Source organism: Oncorhynchus kisutch, linkage group LG7 (assembly GCF_002021735.2).
Source record: "Oncorhynchus kisutch isolate 150728-3 linkage group LG7, Okis_V2, whole genome shotgun sequence".
Taxonomy (NCBI): Eukaryota; Metazoa; Chordata; class Actinopteri; order Salmoniformes; family Salmonidae; genus Oncorhynchus; species Oncorhynchus kisutch.
The window spans coordinates 52,559,795-52,584,666 of NC_034180.2; the positions used below are offsets into that span (position 1 = coordinate 52,559,795).

The window sequence follows — 24,872 nt, forward strand, 5'->3', positions numbered from 1 at the left end:
GTTGGAAAGGGAAAGAGGGATTCCTAGTCAGTTGAAAAGGGGATTCCTAGTCAGTTGTAAAGGGAAAGGGGGATTCCTAGTCAGTTGGAAAGGGGGATTCCTAGTCAGTTGGAAAGAGGGATTCCTAGTCAGTTGGAAAGGGGGATTCCTAGTCAGTTGGAAAGGGGGATTCCTAGTCAGTTGGAAAGGGGGATTCCTAGTCAGTTGGAAAGGGGGATTCCTAGTCAGTTGGAAAGGGGGATTCCTAGTCAGTTGGAAAGGGGGATTCCTAGTCAGTTGGAAAGGGGGATTCCTAGTCAGTTGGAAAGGGGGATTCCTAGTCAGTTGGAAAGGGGGATTCCTAGTCAGTTGGAAAGGGGGATTCCTAGTCAGTTGGAAAGGGAAAGGGGGATTCCTAGTCAGTTGGAAAGGGGGATTCCTAGTCAGTTGGAAAGGGGGATTCCTAGTCAGTTGGAAAGGGGGATTCCTAGTCATTTGGAAAGGGAAAGGGGGATTCCTAGTCAGTTGGAAAGGGGGATTCCTAGTCATTTGGAAAGGGAAAGGGGGATTCCTAGTCAGTTGGAAAGGGAAAGGGGGATTCCTAGTCAGTTGGAAAGGGTGATTCCTAGTCATTTGGAAAGGGAAAGGGGGATTCCTAGTCAGTTGGAAAGGGAAAGAGGGATTCCTAGTCAGTTGGAAAGGGAAAGGGGGATTCCTAGTCAGTTGGAAAGGGGGACTCCTAGTCAGTTGGAAAGGGAAAGAGGGATTCCTAGTCAGTTGTAAAGGGAAAGAGGGATTCCTAGTCAGTTGGAAAGGGGAATCCTAGTCAGTTGGAAAGGGAAAGAGGGATTCCTAGTCAGTTGGAAAGGGGAATTCCTTGTCAGTTGGAAAGGGAAAGAGGGATTCCTAGTCAGTTGGAAAGGGGGATTCCTAGTCAGTTGGAAAGGGGGATTCCTAGTCAGTTGTTCAACAGAATGCCTTCAACTGAAATGTCTCATTTAACCCAACCCCTCTGAATCAGTGAGGTGCGGGGGGGCTGGCTTAATCAACATCCACGTTTTCAGCGTCCGGGAACAGTGGGTTAACTGCCTTGCTCAGGGGCAGAATGACACATTTTTACCTTGTCAGCTCGGGGATTCGATCCAGCAACCTTTCGGGTTACTGGCCCAACGCTCTAACAGACAGATCAATTAAAAAATATATATATTCGTTTCACGTCTCCTTTCATGTAGGCCTAAATAATGTAGATTTCCATGAAATGTGTTTATAAAAATGTCCCCCATGTGTGGAAATCCTCCAAAACGCAGAACTTTATTCAACTATGTGATAAAATATGACGTTAGAATGTGTTATTACAATTTCCTGTAAATTACAATTACCTGTAAATTACAATTACCTGTAAATTACAATTACCTGTAAATTACAATTACCTGTAAATTACAGTTACCTGTAAATTACAGTTACCTGTAAACAGAGAATTACCTGTAAATTACAGTTTCCTGTAAACAGAGAATTACCTGAAAATTACAGTTACCTGTAAATTACAGTTTCCTGTAAACAGAGAATTACCTGTAAATTACAGTTTCCTGTAAACAGAGAATTGGGTGCCATTTGGGACACACATCTTCTCATTTCTCCTGAATGTCTTTTTTTTTCAGGACCTCTGTGTTGGTCAGAGCGACTGATCTGGAATGAGTCCAAATCGCTTCTGATTTTCAAGTGTTCTTCTTGTTTCAGGATGTTTCCTCTCCACTTTATTCTCTTTAGGGGAACTGTGCTGTTACAGGGATGTCTAGTGTGTAATGCTTAGTCATGCAGGCTGGTCAATCTTTCAGATGATGCTGCAGTGAAGACCTTGAAGATGGACTCTGCAGTTGGGGGGAAACGACGTCACTGGCCACCCCACCACCATTGTTATTGTTTTTTTGTTGCAGACCTTAGACCGTCTGTGATCAGGATTATCTCTCTCTCACACACACAGTACAAATTATCTCTCACACACGCAGTACAAAGTCTCTCGCTCACACAGTACTGCAGACCTTATGGGTTGGTCTCTCAAATGATGGTCTCTCTCACACAGTGCTGTTAGTCCTCTGGGTTGGTCTCGTGACAGACCATAAATGCTAATTAAGTAGCCAGCATGCAAGAGATTTGGTTGCTGTTCTGATTGCTCGTTTGGTGTCCCACAGTGCTGTAGACCTCTGGGTTAGTCTGTCAGACAGTCTTTCAGATGGTCTATATCTCACACAGTGCTGCAGACTGTTGGGCTGGTCTCTTAGATGAATCCCTCCCTCACACAGTGCTGTAGACTGTTGGGCTGGTCTCTTAGATGAATCCCTCTCTCACACAGTGCTGTAGACTGTTGGGCTGGTCACTTAGATGAATCCCTCTCTCACACGGTGCTGCAGACTGTTGGGCTGGTCTCTTAGATTGAATCCCTCTCTCACACAGTGCTGCAGACTGTTGGGCTGGTCTCTTAGATGAATCCCTCTCTTACACAGTGCTGTAGATTGTTGGGCTGGTCTCTTAGATGAATCCTTCTCTCTCACAGGGCTGTAGTCTTGGTCGGTTGATCTCTCAAATAGTGCTGCAAACTTCTAAATTGGTCTCACAGACAGTCTCCCTCTCTCATACGGTGCTACAAGGCCCCTCACTGTCCTCCTCACTCTCATCCCACACTGCAACACCTCCCATGGCTCCTGCCTGGACGTGGCCAACTCTCGGCTGGGTTTCGAACCTAGGAGACGGGGAATGAGACCCTTCTTTTAACCTGTTATTATAATGTTAAAAATAACCAGTATTCCTTACCTTAGCTTTTTGAAGTTAGGAAATGTCTGCCTCTCAGTGGCTTGAACCGGTCTGAAGCCTTGTGGTGTATTTTCCTTTACGGGTGCTGCATCTTCCTAGTTCACACAGTGTAAAGGGAACAGGATTAGATGTGTCTCCAGTTCACACAGTGTAAAGGGAACAGGAATAGATGTGTCTCCAGTTCACACAGTGTAAAGGGAACAGGATTAGATTTCTCTCCAGTTCACACTGTGATAAGGGAACAGGATTAGATTTCTCTCCAGTTCACACTGTGATAAGGGAACAGGATTAGATTTCTCTCCAGTTCACACTGTGATAAGGGAACAGTATTAGATTTCTCTCCAGTTCACACTGTGATAAGGGAACAGGATTAGATTTCTCTCCAGTTCACACTGTGATAAGGGAACAGGATTAGATTTCTCAACAGTTCACACTGTGATAAGGGAACAGGATTAGATTTCTCTCCAGTTCACACTGTGATAAGGGAACAGGATTAGATTTCTCTCCAGTTCACACTGTGATAAGGGAACAGGATTAGATTTCTCTCCAGTTCACACTGTGATAAGGGAACAGGATTAGATGTCTCTCCAGTTCACACTGTGATAAGGGAACAGGATTAGATTTCTCTCCAGTTCACACTGTGATAAGGGAACAGGATTAGATTTCTCTCCAGTTCACACTGTGATAAGGGAACAGGATTAGATGTCTCTCCAGTTCACACAGTGGTACGGGAATATGATTAGATGTAGATACTGTAGAGAACATTGTAGCAGAGATCATATCTGTCCTGGCCAGATCCTAGCCTGGTCCCTATTCTTTTTGCAATGACAAGACAAGTATTCACCCTTTGCCTTGATGACAGCTTTACACATTATTGGAATTCTCTCAACCTGCTTCACCTGGAATGCTTTTCCAACAGTCTTGAAGGAGTTCCCACATATACTGAGCACTTGTTGGCTGCTGTTCCTTCACTCTGCAGTCCAACTCATCCCAAACCATCTCAATTGGGTTGATGTCGGGTGATTGTGGAGGCCAGGTCATCTGATGCAGCACTCCATCAATCACTCTCTTAGGTCAAATAGCCCTTACACACCCTGGAGGTGTGTTGGGTCATTGTCCTGTTGACAAAACAAATGATAGTCCCACTAAGCACAAACCACATAGGATGGCGTATCGCTGCAGAATGCTGTGGTAGCCATGCTGCTTAAGTGTGCCTTGAATTCTAAATAAATCATAGACAGTGTCACCAGCAAAGCATCCGCACACCATCACACCTCCTCCTCCATGCTTCACGGTGGGAACCACACAGGCAGAGGTCATCCATTCACCTACTCTGCGTCTCACAAAGACACCACGGCTGGAACCAAAAATCTCAAATTTGGACTCATCAGACCAAAGGACAGATTTTCACCGGTCTAATGTGCATTGCTTGTGTTTCTTGTTCCAAGCAAGTCTCTTCTTATTATTGGTGTCCTTTAGTAGTGGTTTCTTCGCAGCAACTCGACCATGAAGGCCTGATTCATACAGTCTCCTCTGAACAGTTGATGGTGAGATGTTTCTGTTACTTGAACTCTGTGAAGCATTTATTTGGGCTGCAATCTGAGGCTGGTAACTCTAATGAACGTATCCTCGACAGCAGCGGTAACTCTGGGTCTTCCTTTCCTGTGGCGGTCCTCATGAGAGCCAGTTTCATCATAGTGCTTGATGGTTTTTGCGACTGCACTTGAATAAATGTTCAAAGTTCTTGAAATGTTCCGTATTGACTGACCTTCATGTTTTAAAGTAGTAATGGACTGTTGTTTCTCTTTGCTTCTTGGAGCTGTTCTTGCCATAATACGGACTTGGTCTTTTACCAAATAGGGCGACTTCTGTATACCACCCCTACATTCTCACAACACAACTGATTGGCTCAAACACATTAAGAAAGCCAAAAATTCCACAAATTAACTTTTAACAAGGCACAACCTGTTAATTGAAATGCATTCCAGGTGACTACCTCATGAAGCTGGTTGAGAGAATGCCCAAAAGTGTGCAAAGCTGTTATCAAGGTAAAGGGTGGCTACTTTGAAGAATCTCAAATATAAAATATATTTTGATTTGTTTAACACTTTTTTGGTTACTACATGACTCCATATGTGTTATTTCATAGTTTTGATGTCTTCACTATTATTCTACAATGTAGAAAATAGTAAAAAATAAAGACAAACTTTTGAATGAGTAGATGTGTTTTAACTTTTGACTGGTACCGTATATATTGATATAATAGTACTGTATATATTGATATAATGATACTGTATATACAGTTGACATTGGAAGTTTACATACACCTTAGCCTGAAGGTACCACGTTCATCTGTACAAACAATAGTATGCAAGTATAAACACCATGGGACCGCGCAGCCGTCATACCGCTCAGGAAGGAGACGCGTTCTGTTTCCTAGAGATGAACGTACTTTGGTGCGAAAAGTGCAAATCAATCCCAGAACAACAGAAAAGGACCTTGTGAAGATGCTGGAGGAAACAGGTGCAAAAGTATCTATATTCACAGTAAAACGAGTCCTATATTGACAAAACCCGAAAGGCCACTCAGCAAGGAAGAAGCCACTGCTCCAAAACCGCCATAAAAAATGCCAGACTACGGTTTGCAGCTGCACATGTGGACAAAGATTGTACTTTTTGGAGAAATGTCCTCTGGTCTGATGAAACAAAAATAGACCTGTTTGGCCATAATGATCATCGTTATGTTTGGAGGAAAAAGGGGGAGGCTTGCAAGCCGAAGAACACCATCCCAACTGTGAAGCACTGGGGGGTGGCAGCATCATGTTGTGGGGGTGCTTTGCTGCAGGAGGGATTGGTGCGCTTCACAAAATAGATGGCATCATGAGGAGGCAAAATATTGTGCATATATTGAAGCAACATCTCAAGACATCAGTCAAGTTAAAGCTTGGTCGCAATTGGGTCTTCCAAATGGACAATGACCCCAAGCATACTTCCAAAGTTGTGGCAAAATGGCTTAAGGACAACGAAGACAAGGTATTGGAGTGGCCATCACAAAGCCCTGACCCCATCCTATAGAAGTGGTGGGCAGAACTGAAAAAGCGTGTGCGAGCAAGGAGGCCTACAAATCTGACTCAGTTACACCAGCTCTGTCAGGATGAATGGGCCAAAATTCACCCAACTTATTGTGGGAAACTTGTGGAAGGCTATCCAAAACGTTTGACCCAAGTTAAACAATTTACAGGCAATGCTACCAAATACTAATTGAGTGTATGTAAACTTCTGACCCACTGGGAATGTGATGAAAGAAATAAAAGCTGATTCACTCTACTATTATTCTGACATTTCACATTCTTAAAATAAAGTGGTGATCCTAACTGACCTAAAACAGGGAATTTTTACTAGGATTAAATGTCAGGAATTGTGAAACACCTTAGCCAAATACATTTAAACTCAGTTTATGTAAACTTCCGACTTCAACTGTATATTGATATAATGGTACTGTATTTGTTGATATAGTGATACTGAATATATTGATATAATGGTACTGTATATATTGATATATTGATACTATGGTACTGTATATATTTATTTAAATGTACTGTATAATGGTACTGTATATATTGATATATTGGTACTGTATATATTGATATGGTACTGTATATATTGATATATTGATACTATGGTACTGTATATATTGATATGGTACTGTATATATTGATATGGTACTGTATATATTGATACTATGGTACTGTATATATTGATATGGTACTGTATATATTGATATGGTACTGTATATATTGATATGGTACTGTATATATTGATACTATGGTACTGTATATATTGATATGGTACTGTATATATTGATATGGTACTGTATATATTGATATGGTACTGTATATATTGATATATTGATATATTGATATATTGGTACTGTATATATGTATATATTTATTTAAATGTACTGTATAATGGTACTGTATATATTGATATAATGGTACTGTATATATTGATATAATGGTACTGTATATATTGATATAATGGTACTGTATATATTGATATAATGGTACTGTATATATTGATATGGTACTGTATATATTGATATAATGGTACTGTATATATTGATATATTGGTACTGTATATATGTATATATTTATTTAAATGTACTGTATAATGGTACTGTATGTGTTTATATAGGGATGTAATAATATCTGCCAGTTAGCAGGCGCCTTCATCCAAAGGGACAGTCATGTGTGCATACATTACTAGACAGGGGTCAGAGTTCAAGTCAAAGGTCAGTGTCGACAACCACAGCACTTTGACATTTTAAACGTAATTACGCTTGGGTCGACATCCGTAGCGTTCACCATGAGTGCGATCTCTGGGAGCCTTTAAAAGACGTGCTGTCGATCGAGAGTGCATTGCGCTTGACGACAACGTGCCATTGATTTGAACACAGCCAAGGTTGTATAAAGATGGATAAAGACCTGTTTTGGTGGTTCATCCCAGATGGGTCTGAAGACACTGGTGGGGATGAGAGGAGGTGGTCCCTTAGTGATGTTGATGACTCTGTTCCCATAGGGTCCTGCTGGCCCTGATGTCTGACCCTGTCCCTCCAGGCCCGCTGGTCCTGCGTGGTGTCGAGGACTTCGAGAAGAAGGGTACGGCAGCCTGGGTATCTGCCACCTCAGACATACCGTCCGTTCTCTGGGCGAATCCCTCAGCGACTGCTGCTGTGTGTACGAGGGCTTCAACAGAACAGGCACCTGACTGTCTGTGTCCTCTTCCTCGTCCTCGGTATTACTCGCTTCCCCCCTCAGGGTCCCGTCTGGGCTACAGGTGGTGACGGAGGAGTAGTCGAACACGGAGGTGTCCCCAACGTCCTCCTCCGTGTCACAGTCATCAGTGCTTCTCTGGACCATGTGAGGACCAGGGGTCTGGGGGCCGTGTCCATGTACCTTAACCCCCGTAGCCTGGCTAGGAGACTCCTGTCCAGAGTCGCTGTCCCCCCACCCAGGGGGTGCCGTATGGAGGAAGGCGCTGATGTCCCCACCGTAGACCAGTCCGGCCATGCCGCAGGAGTCATGGAGATGAGACTGGAAGGTCCCACCTGTCCTGTCTCTGTAACAGCTCTTCTTCCGTACAGTACCGGTAGACCAACGGGCAACAGGCATGCCCTGGCAGCCGGCGGCACAGTTAGATAGACGTGGCTGTTGTTCCTCTCTAGGGAGAGAGAGAGAGAGAGAGAGAGATCACATTAAAATAGCTTCACGTCAATTATAACAACACTTACAGGTAGCAGACAGACACTGTTATCCAGTAACTACAGAGAGTACATGCAGAAATTTTGTTGCATATGTAGCCGATGCAAAAACGGCGAGCTAGTTAGAGGTGGTGCGCGCTGGTCGCGTTTCAATCGGTGACGTCACTTGCTCTGAGACCTTGAAGTAGTGGTTCCCCTTGCTCTGCAAGGGCCGTGGCTTTTGTGGAGCGATGGGTAACGATGCTTCGAGGGTGGCTGTTGTTGATGTGTGCAGAGCGTCCCTGGTTCACGCCCAGGTCGGGGCGAGGGGACGGACGTAAAGTCTATACTGTTACACATACTCTGACATTTCAGCAGCCATTTTGTTGTGTAGTATGCATGCCATTTCAGCAGACGTTTTGTTGCAAACTATGCCATTTTAGCAAACATATTTGTGGCATTTTCTATCTGCGACTTTTGACAACGTTTCACTGCTGAACATGACTTTGGTGTATGTTCTGCATTGTGCCTCTAGAGGCCTCTTACCCTCCCAGGGCACCAGATGGCGACAAAAACACACTCACCGTTTCCCAGCAGCATCACGGGACTCCTGTCTGTGTTTCTGTGTGTCCGTGGCAGGGCAGAGCTGGCTTCTGTGATCGCACGACTTGGCACAGGGGCAGGCAGAGCAGCTGCCACTGAAAGACAGAGGAACTGCTGAGTAGGGGACGGTCTGGACACTCCAATATGTCGTGCATCAGGCAGATCTTAAAATAAGCATGACAGTCTATGTGACCGCCTGTCTATGTGACCATCTGTCTGATGATTGAAATCTCTCCCACAGAATCCCTTGATGGATCTTGGATTTGGAGAACATTTTTGGAATTATATTGAATTTCAAATATATATATACATTTTATATGGGTGTCTGCTTATTTTGTTTTTGAAATGTTTGGCCTGTTTATTGGCTTGTAAACGACTAAATTCCATGATTATTCAGGGAATGGTCTGTTTGACAGACCATTAACTGTCAAATTGAGTAAGCTGCCCAGTGTGCACATTGTGATTTAGTTCTGAATGGATTCCGTGATTCTGTGTGAAATGGAACCCTGGTCACTATAGGGTTTACTGCTTTAGACCAGGGCCACAGAGACTAACCCATAGGGCCCTGGTCACTATAGGGTTTACTGCTTTAGACCAGGGCCACAGAGACTAACCCATAGGGCCCTGGTCACTATAGGGTTTACTGCTTTAGACCAGGGCCACAGAGACCAACCCATAGGGCCCGGGACACAGCCAGGGAGTGTCTCTTACTAACCTGGGCCACAGAGACCAACCCATAGGGCCCGGGACACAGCCAGGGAGTGTCTCTTACTAACCTGGGCCACAGAGACCAACCCATAGGGCCCGGGACACAGCCAGGGAGTGTCTCTTACTAACCTGGGCCACAGAGACCAACCCATAGGGCCCGGGACACAGCCAGGGAGTGCCTCTTACTAACCTGGGCCCGGGACACAGCCAGGGAGTGTCTCTTACTAACCTGGGCCACAGAGACCAACCCATAGGGCCCGGGACACAGCCAGGGAGTGTCTCTTACTAACCTGGGCCACAGAGACCAACCCATAAGGCCCGGGACACAGCCAGGGAGTGTCTCTTACTAACCTGGGCCACAGAGACCAACCCATAAGGCCCGGGACACAGCCAGGGAGTGTCTCTTACTAACCTGGGCCCGGCCATTCTTCCTCCGTCTCCCCATCGAACATCGTCCTCCAGGATGAGGTGACAGCGGGAAAGGATGTTCCTCAGGACCCTCTCTGACCCCTGGAGGAGACTGCAGTCTGGGTGATCGCTGTCAGTCCACTGCAACAGACTCTACAGGGGAACAGGATTATACTCAGAGAAACCGATATATAATATACTAGAGTTGCATTCTGGGTGATCACTGCCTGTAGACAAACACTCTATAGGGGAACAGGATTATACTCAGAGAACCGCAATAATATAAAAATATATTCCATTTAGCAGACGCTTTTATCCAAAGTGATTTACAGTAGTGTATACATATTCATATGGTTGGGCCCAGTAAGAAATGAGCCCATGACCCTGCTGTTGCAAGGGCCATGTTCAATTAACTGAGTCATACTTCTTCTTAGTGTCACCGGTCCATTTGAGATTATCCTCACTAGATTGGCTATCACAGAGAGACACTCCAAAAAGAAAGAGAAGGAGAGGTGGTCCAAACCTGAATGAGGGTTAGGTAGCTGTGGATTCGAGAGACTGGTGCCAACAGCAGAGAGAACAGTTGAACTTCCTCTCTTTCCTTCGTATAGCTCTGTAAACAGCGTGAACGTGGAGATATTCAAAATCTTCCTCACTCACTACCACCATTTTGAAAGATAAAGACCTGTACATTAAAGATCCAGTAACAACCTATGGGATTTACCTACCTGTGTGCTTTGTATTTTCCCATTGAGCATTATTCTGTTGAATTCTATAGAAAGAAACGTGGCCAGCGCTGTCGTGTATCCGTGGTATATGTCCAAGAAAGATGACTTGAGGAGACAAACAGGAATAGTTGTGAGGAGGATATAAATGAAGATGATGTAGATAGATATGTATTATAATCTCTACAGTTTGAAAGAACAACCAAAAATATTTTTATTTATTTATTTTATTTAACCAGGTAAGTCCGTTAAGAACAAATTCTTATTTTACAATGACGGCCTACCAGAAGGCAAAAGGCAACACATAACAACATGGTAGCAACACGTAACAACATGTTGGCAACACGTAACAACATGGTAGCAACACGTAACAACATGGTAGCAACACGTAACAACATGTTAGCAACACGTAACAACATGTTAGCAACACATAACATGTTAGCAACACATAACAACATGGTAGCAACACATAACAACATGGTAGCAACACATAACAACATGGTAGCAACACATAACAACATGGTAGCAACACATAACAACATGGTAGCAACACATAACATGGTAGCAACACATAACAACATGGTAGCAACACATAACATGGTAGCAACACATAACATGGTAGCAGCACGTAACAACATGGTAGCAACAAATAACAACATGGTAGCATCACAAAACAACATGGTAGCAACACGTAACATGGTAGCAACACATAACAACATGGTAGCAACACGTAACATGATAGCAACACATAACAACATGGTACAAACATTATTGGGCACAGACAACAGCACAAAGGGCAAGAAGGTAGAGACAACAGTACGATAGTCAAGATGGGATTTCTGTATGTTTCCGTACTTACATCATTGTGGCCTACGAGTTGGACAAAGATGTCTCCCACAAGGCCTTTCCAGTCGTGAGCAGACAACCTCTGCTCCAGAGTGTTTCTGAACAGAAGGTGGCGCTGCAGCAACTCCTCCACAAACTTCAGGTAATTCTGACTAGAGGAGAAAACAAAGAGAAAACAGAGAGAAAACACAAGGAGAAAACAATGGGAAAACAAAGAGAGAAAACAAGGAGAGAACGAGAGAAAACAACGAGAAAACAAGGAGAGAAAACAAGGAGAAAACGAGAGAAATCAACGAGAAAACAAGGAGAGAAAACAAGGAGAAAACGAGAGAAAACAACGAGAGAAAACAAGGAAATCCCCAAAGACTTGGTTTTTAAGGGATGTAGTACTGTCAACATGGCCTGACTATTGATTGACAGGTGTCTGCATCCCAGTGGCCACCACATTGTTTTTGTTTGTACTTATACCCCATTTCTCTACCCAATGTCGTGGTTTCCAATTGGTAGTTACAGTCTTGTCCCGTCGCTGCAACTCCCGTACGGACTCGGAAGAGGCGAAAGTCGAGAGCCGTGCGTTCTCTGAAACACAACCAAGCCGCATTGCTTCTTGACACACTGCTCACTTAACCCAGAAGCCAGCCGCAGCAATGAGTCAGAGGAAACACTGTATACCTGAGGAAACACTGTCCAGCTGGCAACCGAAGTCACCTTGCAGGCGCCCGGCTCACCAGAAGGAGTCGCTAGAGCGCGGTGGTACAAAGAAATCCTGGCCAGCCAAACCCTCCCGTTACCCGGACGACGCTGGGCAAATTGTGTCGCCGCCTCATGGGTCTCCCGGTCACAGCCGGCTGTGACACAGCCTGGGATCGAACCTGGGTCTGTAGTGACGCCACTAGCACTGAGATGCAGTGCCTTAGACCGCTGCACCACTCGGGAGGCTGGCACCCTATTTTCTATAGCTGGAGCCCATAGGGCTAGTGAATAGGGCGCCATTTGGTACACAGCCTACAGATGTAGGATCTTAATTTGATCACTCTGTTACAAGAGACCTTTCCTGCCAAACTTGTAGTGCATTTGAGGTTTAAAAAGGCTTCTGAAGTTTGTAATTTCCACATTGAAATTTCAGACTTGATTTTTCCTTGTGAAAAATGTATCAAACCCTACAAAAATGTCCATTAATTATAATCCCATAATAATCCCCACTGGACTGTGGTAGCATGATAGTTTATAATCCCATAATAATCCACACTGGACTGTGGTAGCATGATAGTTTATAATCCCATAATAATCCCCACTGGACTGTGGTAGCATGATAGTTTATAATCCCATAATAATCCACACTGGACTGTGGTAGCATGATAGTTTATAATCCCATAATAATCCACACTGGACTGTGGTAGCATGATAGTTTATAATCCCATAATAATCCACACTGGACTGTGGTAGCATGATAGTTTATAATCCCATAATAATCCACACTGGACTGTGGTAGCATGATAGTTTATAATCCCATAATAATCCCCACTGGACTGTGGTAGCATGATAGTTTATAATCCCATAATAATCCACACTGGACTGTGGTAGCATGATAGTTTATAATCCCTATAATAATCCCCACTGGACTGTGGTAGCATGATAGTTTATAATCCCCATAATAATCCACACTGGACTGTGGTAGCATGATAGTTTATAATCCCATAATAATCCACACTGGACTGTGGTAGCATGATAGTTTATAATCCCATAATAATCCACACTGGACTGTGGTAGCATGATAGTTTATAATCCCCATAATAATCCACACTGGACTGTGGTAGCATGATAGTTTATAATCCCATAATAATCCACACTGGACTGTGGTAGCATGATAGTTTATAATCCCATAATAATCCCCACTGGACTGTGGTAGCATGATAGTTTATAATCCCATAATAATCCCCACTGGACTGTGGTAGCATGATAGTTTATAATCCCATAATAATCCACACTGGACTGTGGTAGCATGATAGTTTATAATCCCCATAATAATCCACACTGGACTGTGGTAGCATGATAGTTTATAATCCCATAATAATCCACACTGGACTGTGGTAGCATGATAGTTTATAATCCCATAATAATCCACACTGGACTGTGGTAGCATGATAGTTTATAATCCCATAATAATCCACACTGGACTGTGGTAGCATGATAGTTTATAATCCCATAATAATCCACACTGGACTGTGGTAGCATGATAGTTTATAATCCCATAATAATCCCCACTGGACTGTGGTAGCATGATAGTTTATAATCCCATAATAATCCACACTGGACTGTGGTAGCATGATAGTTTATAATCCCTATAATAATCCCCACTGGACTGTGGTAGCATGATAGTTTATAATCCCCATAATAATCCACACTGGACTGTGGTAGCATGATAGTTTATAATCCCATAATAATCCACACTGGACTGTGGTAGCATGATAGTTTATAATCCCATAATAATCCACACTGGACTGTGGTAGCATGATAGTTTATAATCCCCATAATAATCCACACTGGACTGTGGTAGCATGATAGTTTATAATCCCATAATAATCCACACTGGACTGTGGTAGCATGATAGTTTATAATCCCATAATAATCCCCACTGGACTGTGGTAGCATGATAGTTTATAATCCCATAATAATCCCCACTGGACTGTGGTAGCATGATAGTTTATAATCCCATAATAATCCACACTGGACTGTGGTAGCATGATAGTTTATAATCCCCATAATAATCCACACTGGACTGTGGTAGCATGATAGTTTATAATCCCCATAATAATCCACACTGGACTGTGGTAGCATGATAGTTTATAATCCCATAATAATCCACACTGGACTGTGGTAGCATGATAGTTTATAATCCCCATAATAATCCCCACTGGACTGTGGTAGCATGATAGTTTATAATCCCCATAATAATCCATACTGGACTGTGGTTGCATGATAGTTTATAATCCCCATAATAATCCACACTGGACTGAGGTAGCATGATAGTTTATAATCCCCATAATAATCCCCACTGGACTGTGATAGCATGATAGCATTGATAGCATTGGCTCTGTCCCAAATGGCACACGATTCCTTATACAGTGCACTACTTTTGGGTATATATATAGGAAATAGGGTACTAGTTGGGTTTGTCCTTACTATGGCTCCAGGTCCATCTGCAGAGCAGGAGGTGTTCTGTACTTTTCGTAGAGCTGGTTTAAGGTCGACACGTATTCCCATTCTGAGTGGAGAAGCTGCATCGTCACTTGGTGCCTTGCATCTGTGATAGAGAAGCTGGTGTAAAATTATTGTCGCGCCGGTGTTGTGCCGAAAAAGAGTCAAATATTTTCCGTGACACACATCAGAGTCAAATACTTTCTATAGAACAAACTTCGTCAGGAGGGACAGGGAAAAACATAGAGGAGGGAGTATAATGTTGGCAAGCAATAAACATTTCAGAACAATTCTAGCTGAAATATTATCCTTACACTTTCAAAAATACAAGTCGAATAAAACATGCGAGAGATCACGAATTTTGGCAAAGAGATTTATTTATAGACTAATACAAAAATCAGTAGCGGATTTAGGTACGGGCGATTTGGGGTGAAGGGGGTGTTCGCCCAGGACGCCATACAAGCTAGAACCGACACATACATTTGAAACAAATAGCCAAACCGAAAACTGCAGACCAAAAAATGTTTTCTGCTACTAAAATCAGTGAAACGTAGGCTAAACTGACAACGGAGTGAAAAGCAGACATCTCAACTAGCTAGCAAGTTGCAGCAATGAAGAACGCAAAGAGGGGAGATTTCTGTCAGGTGGAGATTTTCGGCACAACACCGGTCATCACGACAATATAGGCTTTGGTTGAAGCTCAATGTAAAATTCTGATCTCCCTACCAACATGATGCCAATGTCGAGGAAAATTTTGACAATTGAGGTCTGAACAAATGTTCTTAACTTTGTATTGAAATATATATATATGGGGGATTGGAAATGATGCAGACAATTACATTGATGGAATCCATAATATATCTGCACTATTAAAGCTGATCTCTCCACTAAATTAATGACGGTGTTGGAGTCGTGCCTGGCCGTGCATTCGTGGGTGAACAGGGAATACAGGAGGGGACTAAGCACGCACCCCTGAGGGGCCCCTGTGTTGAGGATCAGCGTGGCAGATGTGTTGTTGAGATGTTTAGTCCCAGGTTCCTTAACTTAGTGATGAGCTTTGAGGGCACTATGCTGTTGAATGCTGAGCTGTAGTCAATGAACAGCATTCCTACATAGGTGTTCCTTTTGTCCAGGTGGGAAAGGGCAGTGTGGAGTGCGATTAAGATTGCGTCATCTGTGGATCTGTTGGGGCGGTATGCAAATTGGAGTGGGTCTACGGTTTCCCGGCATGATGGTGCTGATGTGAGTCATGACCAGCCTTTCAAAGCACTTCATGGCTACCAACATGAGTACTACGGGGCGGTCATCATTTAGGCAGGTTACCTTCGCTTCCTTGGGCTCAGGGACTATGGTGGTCTGCTTGAAACATGTAGGTATTACAGACTCAGACAGGGAAAGGTTGAAAATGTCAGTGAAGACACTTGCCAGTTGGTGCTTTGAGTACACATCCTGGTAATCCATCTGGCTCTGCTGCCTTGTGAATGTTGACCTGTTTATCGGCTACGGAGAGCGTGATCACACAGTCGTCTGGAACAGCTGATCCTCTCATGCATGCTTCAGTGTTGCTTGCCCCTAAGCGAGCATAAAAGGCATTTAGCTCTTCTGGTAGGCTCGTGTCACTGGGCAGCTCGCTGCTGGGATTCCCTTTGTAGTCTGAGGTCCCGAGCGCTCTGGAGCAGGTTTTCATCATGGATCTCTCCGTACTTTGTTCCGTTCATCTTTGCCTTGATCCTGACTAGTCTCCCAGTCCCTGGCGCTGAAAAACATCCCCACAGCCATGATGCTGCCACCACCATGCTTCACCGTAGGGATGGTGCCAGGTTTCCTCCAGACGTGACGCTTGGCATTCAGGCCAAAGAGTTCAATCTTGGTTTCATCAGACCAGATAATCTTGTTTCTCATGGTCGGAGAGTCCTTTAGGTGCCTTTTGGCAAACTCCAAGCGGGTTGTCATGTGAGGAGTGGCTTCCGTCTGGCCACTCAACCATAAAGGCCTGATTGGTCGAGTGCTGTCGAGATGGTTGTCCTTCTGGAATGTTCTCCCATCTCCACAGAGAAACTCTGGAGCTTTGTCAGAGTGACCATCGGGTTCTTGGTCACCTCCCTGACCAAGGTCCTTCTCCCCCGATTGCTCAGTTTGGCCGTGTGGCCAGCTCTAGTCTTGGTGGTTCCAAACTTCTTCCATTTAAGAATGATGGAGGCTACTGTGTTCTTGGGGACCTTCAATGCTGCAGACATGTTTTGGTACCCTTCCCATGATCTGTGCCTCGACATAATCCTTTCTCAGAGCTCTATGGACAATTCCTTCAACCTCATGGCTTGGTTTTTTGCTCTGACATGCACTGTATTTATGGTAATAGTTTGTTCAAAAACGGTTTAGAGCTGTTAGAAGGCAACAGTCAGCAGGGTTTAAACCAGCAACCCTTGTAGTTATGCCAGCACACCACCTGTGCTATTAAGGCCCAGACCTTTTTGTCAGAGGCCAAATTAAAGGTTACAATAGCACTGCCAATAGCAAACTTTTGATTGATCAAAACAAATCTGTCTTTGCATGTGGAAATGTACGATGCACTTTTAACAGAACATTACCTGCCAGCGTAAAAAAAAAAAAAAAAAATGTTTTAAGTGAGAAGTAGGCATTGGTCTGAAAGAAAGGAAATTCACGAGCACCACAATGCCTACTTCACCCATGCTCCACCAAGGTTTTCCAGCACACAGCTTTGACCTACTACAGTAGTTATGTTGGTATTGTACTTCAAACAGGTTGCTTACGATTCAAACCTTCTCCAACAGCCTGTGATAGTTAGGATTCAAAACTTCTCCAAATGCCTGTGAAGGTTAGGATCCTGTTCCTGTTCCTGCTCCTCGCACTCGCCCTGAGGTGCGTGTCATCAGCCCGGTGCCACCTGTACCGGTCCCATGCATCAGGTCTCCAGTGCGCCTCCACAGTCCAATAAGTCCGGAGCCTCCAGCGACGGTCCCCAGTCCGGGGCCTCCAGCGACGGTCCCCAGTCCGGGGCCTCCAGCGACGGTCCCCAGTCCGGAGCCTCCAGCGACGGTCCCCAGTCCGGGGTCTCCAGCGACGGTCCCCAGTCCGGGGCCTCCAGCGACGGTCCCCAGTCCGGGGCCTCCAGCGACGGTCCCCAGTCCGGGGCCTCCAGCGACGGTCCCCAGTCCGGGGCCTCCAGCGACGGTCCCCAGTCCGGGGCCTCCAGCGAAGGTCCCCAGTCCGGGGCCTCCAGCGAAGGTCCCCAGTCCGGGGCCTCCAGCGAAGGTCCCCTGTCCGGAGCCTCCAGCGAAGGTCCCCTGTCCGGAGCCTCCAGCGACGGTCCCCAGTCCGGAGCCTCCAGGGACGGTCCCCAGCCCGGGGTCTCCAGCGACGGTCCCCAGCCCGGGGTCTCCAGCGACGGTCCCCAGCCCGGGGTCTCCAGCGACGGTCCCCAGCCCGGGGTCTCCAGCGACGGTCCCCAGCCCGGGGTCTCCAGCGACGGTCCCCAGCCCGGGGTCTCCAGCGACGGTCCCCAGTCCGGGGTCTCTGACCTTAGATATCTCTGTTTTCTATATATTTTGGTTAGGTCAGGGTGTGACTAGGGTGGGTACTCTAGTGTAGTATGTCTAGGGTTTTGTATGTCTAGGGTTGTTGTATGTCTAGGGGTTTTTGTATGTCTATGTTGGCCTGATATGGTTCCCAATCAGAGACAGCTGATTATCGTTGTCTCTGATTGGGGATCATATTTAGGCAGCCCTGTTAACCACTTTCTGGTGTGGGATCTTGTCTATGTATAGTTGCCTGTCTGCACTATTTGTATAGCTTCACCTTTCGTTTGGTTGTTTGTTGTTTTGGTGAGTTTCAGTTTATTAAAATGATGTGGGACTCTACTCACGCCTTGGTCTAATCATTATGACGAACGTGACATGCAGCCCCTTGTTTGGGGAACGTTGAGTAAAGGATTTACAGAAAGAGTGTATTTGAACAGTGTGGACCTACCTGTCCCCTCATACATCCCTGCTTTGAGCCCCTGCAGGTAGCAGTGGAGCAGGACTCTGCCCCGGTTCGAAGAGGAGGATGTGCTGCTACTGGCACTGCACTCACAGTGGCTCCTCCCATTCACCACAAGACCTGTATCACTACCAGAGAGTACAGACCAGAGAGTACAGACTTGTATTACCACCAGAGAGTACAGACCAGAGAGTACAGACCTGTATTACCACCAGAGAGTACAGACCAGAGAGTACAGACCAGAGAGTACAGACCTGTATTACCACCAGAGAGTACAGACCAGAGAGTACAGACCAGAGAGTACAGACCAGAGAGTACAGACCTGTATTACCACCAGAGAGTACAGACCAGAGAGTATAGACCAGAGAGTACAGACCAGAGAGTACAGACCAGAGAGTACAGACCTGTATTACCACCAGAGAGTACAGACCAGAGTACAGACCAGAGAGTACAGACCAGAGAGTACAGACCAGAGAGTACAGACCAGAGAGTACAGACCTGTATTACCACCAGAGAGTACAGACCAGAGAGTACAGACCAGAGAGTACAGACCTGTATTACCACCAGAGAGTACAGACCAGAGAGTACAGACCAGAGTACAGACCAGAGTACAGACCAGAGTACAGACCAGAGTACAGACCAGAGAGTACAGACCAGAGAGTACAGACCAGAGAGTACAGACCAGAGTACAGACCAGAGTACAGACCAGAGTACAGACCAGAGAGTACAGACCAGAGAGTACAGACCAGAGAGTACAGACCAGAGAGTACAGACCAGAGAGTACAGACCAGAGTACAGACCTGTATTACTTACAGATACTAAAGAAAAAGTAAATCAGAAATCAATCTGGGTGCCCGGATTCTCCTAAAACACACTTTGGCAACAAAAGGAGATAGCTGCTAGTCTGAAATCTAGAACCTGTTATATGTTGTACCATTCCACTCTTTGTACTCCGTGTCATTGCCAAACATTTGGAACGACAAGGAGTGGAATGATAGCAGAAACAGACTGGTACCCATGCTAGACAGCTACTGGACACTATTGATCTAATGCAATATATGTAGTCCTGTTTAGACAACAACAGTCTTTTTTTATTAAGATTTCTAAAAGACCAGCATATTAATCAATCATTACTATCTACAGATGATTTATTTGGTGTTTATGGATTACCTGTCTCTCTGGGTTGCCAGAGCTGATTGTGTCACCTTTACCTCCTGCTGTATAGGAGACCTCTGCCTGTTGCTACCACAGAGTTGCAGGATCTGGCAACGCATCTCTCCCAGTTCATCCTGTGGGGTAAACAATTGTTCGATGTTAACTTCATCTTCTCTGGGTTGCTGTTTTAGCAAATTATTGATTCAAAACATCATGATCGGGATCCCCATTCCATTTTTTATAAAAACAATTTTTAAAATGACCTTTATTTTACTAGGCAAGTCAGTTAAGAACAAATTCTTATTTTCAATGACGGCCTAGGAACAGTGGGTTAACTGCCTGTTCAGGGGCAGAATGACAGATTTGTACCTTGTCAGCTCGGGGATTTGAACTTGCAACCTTTCGGTTACTAGTCCAACGCTCTAACCACTAGGCTACCCTGCCGCCCCAAAGTTATCCATAGTCTCTATGCTCTTTATAAAAGCCTCGGCTGAGATTAAATCTGATCACACTTTCTAGAGCGTTGTCGACCATTTAAAGGCAGTGTTCCTGGGAACCCATCTCTCTGGTATCATGACCTGCTTGAACTCCATCTCACCCTGAGAGATTCAACCAGGGTCTCCATGCGCAGGGCCTTTCTCTCACAGCTCCTCCGGGCTTCTCCCACCTCCTCCCTGATATCACTGTCTCCATGCTGGATCTGACTCAGCTCATACAGAGCACTGGAGAAGCCCACCTTCAGCTCTGACACCAGGCCCTGGAGCTGGAGGAGGGAGAGAGAGATGGATGGATACATGGATGGATGGATGGATGGATGGAGGGATGGATACTTTGATGGATGGATGGATGGATGGATACATGGATGGATGGATGGATGGATACATGGATGGATGGATGGATGGATGGATGGATACATGGATGGATGGATGGATACATGGATACATGGATGGATGGATGGATGGATACATGGATACATGGATGGATGGATGGAGGGATGGATGGATGGATGAACAGATGCAGGACATGGATAGATAGTGTCAGATTGTTATAGGTACAGAGTATGTGTTCTCAATTACTTCGGCCAGGATTCAATCCGATTGTGGGTTCGCGACAACGCGGCTTTTAAATGTAGGCTAATTTCTAATTGAGACGACATCTACAGTGTTTACCGTGAATAGTCTCCGCGCACGAGGGAACATAGCCTTTAAAAGCCACGTTGTCGGTTAGGCGCGATCGGATTGAAACCAGTTTTTTCTTGGTTAATTAAAGGCAAAATGACATTACACTGAACAAAAATATAATTGCAACATGCAAAGTGTTGGTCCCATGTTTCATGAGCTGAAATGAAAGATCCCAGAAATGTTCCAGGTGCACAAACATTTTATTTCTCTTAATGTTTGGGCACAATTTTGTTTACATCCCTGTTAGTGAGCATTTCTCCTTTGCCAAGATAATCCATCCACCTGACAGGTGTGGCATATCAAGAAGAATGACTATTACACAGGTGCACCTTGTGCTGGGGGACAATAAAAGGAACCTCTAAAGATGTGCAGTTTTGTCACACAACGCCACAGTTTTGAGGGAGCGTGCTGAATGCAGGAACGTCCACCAGAGCTGTTGCCAGAGAATTGAATTTGTAACCTTTATTTAATTAGGCAAGTCAGTTAAGAACACATTTTAATTTACAATGACGGCCTACTCTGGCCAAACCTGGAAGACGCTGGGCCAATTGTGCGCCGCCCTACGGGACTCCAAATCACAGCCGGATGTGATACAGCCTGGATTTGAACCAGGTACTATCGTGACACCTCTTGCGCTGAGATGCAGTGCCTTAGACCGCTGCGCCACTCGGGAGCCCATGTTGAATGAATGTTCATTTCTTTAATGCCTCAAACGTTGTTGTGACCAACAGATGCACATCTGTATTCCCAGTCATGTGAAATTCCTTAGATTAGGGCCTAATTCATGTATTTCAGTTGACTGATTTCCTTCTATGACTTGTCTGTAACTCAGTAAAATCTTTGAAATTCTTGCATGTTGCGTTTTATATATTTTGTTGTTCTGTATAAATAAAAGAGAGATGGTGGGCTACACAACGGTTGTGTAAACATTTGTGTAACAGACAAACTCTCCATTGCACAATCATAATCATCGTATCAACTCCAATGCATACTTTATTGGCCCTGTACACACTCAAGTTGTACAACTGATTTTACAACACATTTGGCACAATCGTTGTGACACAAACGGAGAGTTTTACTGCACACAAGTAATCACACAAGGGTTGTGGAGACACTACAGAATGGTTGAGTAAAAAAAAATAAAAAATATAATTGTGCAGACAAACTCTTTCTATTGTTTCACAACAAAAAAAACATATATCCAGTTGTATTACAGCCATTGTGTCAAACTCATTATACATCAGTTGTACAACCTGGGTGTGTAGGTGACCATTGTCCTCAGAAAGGAAAAGTATTTCCACAGCCTGTCAACATAAAGATCAACATTCAATTAGATAACACACAACAACAACAACACACAATACAGTAGTGTAGGCTAGAACATGAAGCCGAGGAAACGATCAGAGGCAGCTACATCAGAGAGGGTCTATAATGTAACAGGGAAGTTAGTAACCCAAATGGCTCCCTATTACCAATATAGTGCACTAGTCCCTATAAGGGCCCTGGTCAAAAGTAGTGCACTATATAGTGAATAGGGTGCTATTTGGGATTACAAGCCAGACTTTGGGTGTGTTTTAAACATGGGGAATACACCGAGGTAGTTAATATGTGAGAGAGGATAATCAGGGAGTAAACAGGTTTACCTTGGAGATCTCACTGACTAGCTCTCCCTCCTGAGGCTTCATAACCTCTGTGGGAAGAAGAGCAAACATTTATAAACACAACTCCTCTGTCAGCTCAGCACAAGCTCGCAGATGTGTTCATTCATTACACTGCACTCTAACTGCAGTTACACTGCACACTAACTGCAGTTACACTGCACTCTAACTGCAGTTACACTGCACTCTAACTGCAGTTACACTGCACTCTAACTGCAGTTACACTGCACTCTAACTGCAGTTACACTGCACTCTAACTGCAGTTACACTGCACTCTAACTGCAGTTACACTGCACTCTAACTGCAGTTACACTGCACTCTAACTGCAGTTACACTGCACTCTAACTGCAGTTACACTGCACTCTAACTGCAGTTATACTGCACTCTAACTGCAGTTATACTGCACTCTAACTGCAGTTATACTGCACTCTAACTGCAGTTATACTGCACTCTAACTGCAGGTATACTGTAAAATTACTGCAGTAAAAAAATATATTTTGGATTCAGTATTTACAGCATACTGGAGATATACTACACTATAACTGCAATCTCTTTTTCTTAAGGGCTGCGGCTGTGGAGAGGAATCTCAGCTTTCTTTCCAAATGTTTAGCCCTTCACTGTGCGTGAATGCAACAACTGTTTAGCCCTTCACTGTGCGTGAATGCAACAACTGTTTAGCCCTTCACTGTGCGTGAATGCAACAACTGTTTAGCCCTTCACTGTGCGTGAATGCAACAACTGTTTAGCCCTTCACTGTGCGTGAATGCAACAACTGTTTATCCCTTCACTGTGCATGAATGCAACAACTGTTTAGCCCTTCACTGTGCGTGAATGCAACAACTGTTTAGCCCTTCACTGTGCGTGAATGCAACAACTGTTTAGCCCTTCACTGTGCGTGAATGCAACAACTGAGTACAGCATTTGTTTCCTCATGTTTTCTGAACGGAGTTGTCATTATTTTGGTCATATTCTTGTCATGTAGTATTTGATGCACTTGTTTTTATGCCTGCTAAGTAACTTTTCCTGTCATATTAGCTGGCTAGCTAACGAAGTTGTTTCCATTTTGTGTCTCGTTTTGAATCATTATATATATATTTTACCCTCTTCGTCATGGCTTTACCTCTCAGATCACAGGTTAGCACAGAGAGCAGAGCTCCATAATTCCTCTGGGAATTTCCTATACTCCAAACCAGATTGGATATCAGGAAGGCAGACAATAGTGACAAAGACTCGGCATTTAACCTCCTTTCTCTCTGTAGTCATGGTAACCTCTTCCTAACCATAGAAATATAATCTATAGAATGAGTGTACCACTCAAATTGCCAGGGTTTAAAAGCTCTTTCAATAGATTCTATGTTCCTGACTAACCTAGTCACTGACTGACCCAATAAAACATGTAAAAACATAGATCAAAAGTTTTGTATTTCCTTATAAAAATACGAAGTGAAACATTAACAAGTTGTTAGTCCTGACAACCTGACTGAATGTTATGTCCGGCTGTCTTGTCTTGATAAATATTTTTCAAGGAAACCTGCACCAAATCATAAATGTAGTATACTTATTGTACTATAGTCAGTGGTCTGACAGTGTCTGTTTATAGTACCCAAGCTAGAACTGCCCCTGCCAGCAATTCCCCTGGTGAGGGGGAAGTGACTAACCTGCCAAAGAGCTCTACACTGCAGGGGAGAAAGACAGAGGCCAAACTACCTCCTTCTAAGCCTAACAGCAGAAGGACAGATCAGATACAGTATTAAAACATAAAAGACAGCCCATACACCAGTTAATTCCTACAAGTCTTCAGATGGTTGATAAGTGGATAAGTAATTATATTCTCTATTCTATTTTAATATATTAGGTTCACTGGAAAGAAAAGTGAAATCTGATTCATATGAAATTACAATATATCCCATTTATTCTTTAAAAATAGCAGCTACATCTAAAAGTTATAATAATTATATAGTCTAAAATCAAGTCAACCTACCCATATTAAATGATGAAACATCTTCAAATGAAATTCTACCAACAATTTGATGAAACTATAAATGTTATCTTACCGTTATTTGCCACCGCCATTCAGATCATCAAGAAATATCTCATCAAGTGAAATTTTCTCCATCCAAATCCACTTATTTGAGCAAAAACTGACATTTCATTCATTGACACTGCACTCGTGGCGGCGCCCTGAACCTTTGAAAGCAGGTGCATTTGTGCAAGGGATGCACCGACGGATGCCTGATACAGTTCGTATCTACCTGGGTGCGTCCACGCAAGACGAGCAGCCTGCGTTAAATCATATGAATTAGTTGTTTTGACCGGCCGGGCTACTCCGAGCCTTAAATCGAGTGCACTCTTGGGCGTGGACGAGT

At 44.3% G+C, this 24,872-nt stretch overlaps 1 protein-coding gene across 2 annotated transcripts; it reads right to left on the reverse strand.

Moving 5' to 3' along the window:
• Positions 1-1,271: 1,271 nt before the first annotated feature.
• si:ch211-67f24.7 (uncharacterized) lies at positions 1,272-24,872 on the reverse strand. Of its 2 annotated transcripts, XM_031829313.1 has the most exons (15): positions 24,561-24,872; positions 22,492-22,538; positions 22,102-22,152; positions 20,266-20,430; positions 19,683-19,801; positions 18,501-18,640; positions 14,499-14,619; positions 11,329-11,467; positions 10,473-10,577; positions 10,268-10,357; positions 9,749-9,897; positions 8,610-8,723; positions 7,271-8,006; positions 2,788-2,882; positions 1,272-2,716 (listed from the first exon to the last, which is right to left on the reverse strand). In XM_031829313.1, the coding sequence occupies exons 1-15, from the start codon at positions 24,577-24,579 to the stop codon at positions 2,608-2,610; spliced, it is 2,199 nt and encodes a 732-aa protein (XP_031685173.1). In that variant the 5' UTR covers positions 24,580-24,872; the 3' UTR covers positions 1,272-2,607. The 2 variants fall into 2 exon arrangements, with proteins under 2 accessions (XP_031685173.1, XP_031685174.1); XM_031829314.1 differs by lacking the exon at positions 22,102-22,152.

Coding starts and splice junctions, on each gene's coding strand:
- si:ch211-67f24.7 (XM_031829313.1), bottom strand. Junction 22,153..22,491: donor TAGTCAGTGAGATCTCCAAG/GTAAACCTGTTT, acceptor TTATGTTGACAG/GCTGTGGAAATACTTTTCCT. Junction 10,358..10,472: donor GGAAAATACAAAGCACACAG/GTAGGTAAATCC, acceptor CGCTGTTTACAG/AGCTATACGAAGGAAAGAGA.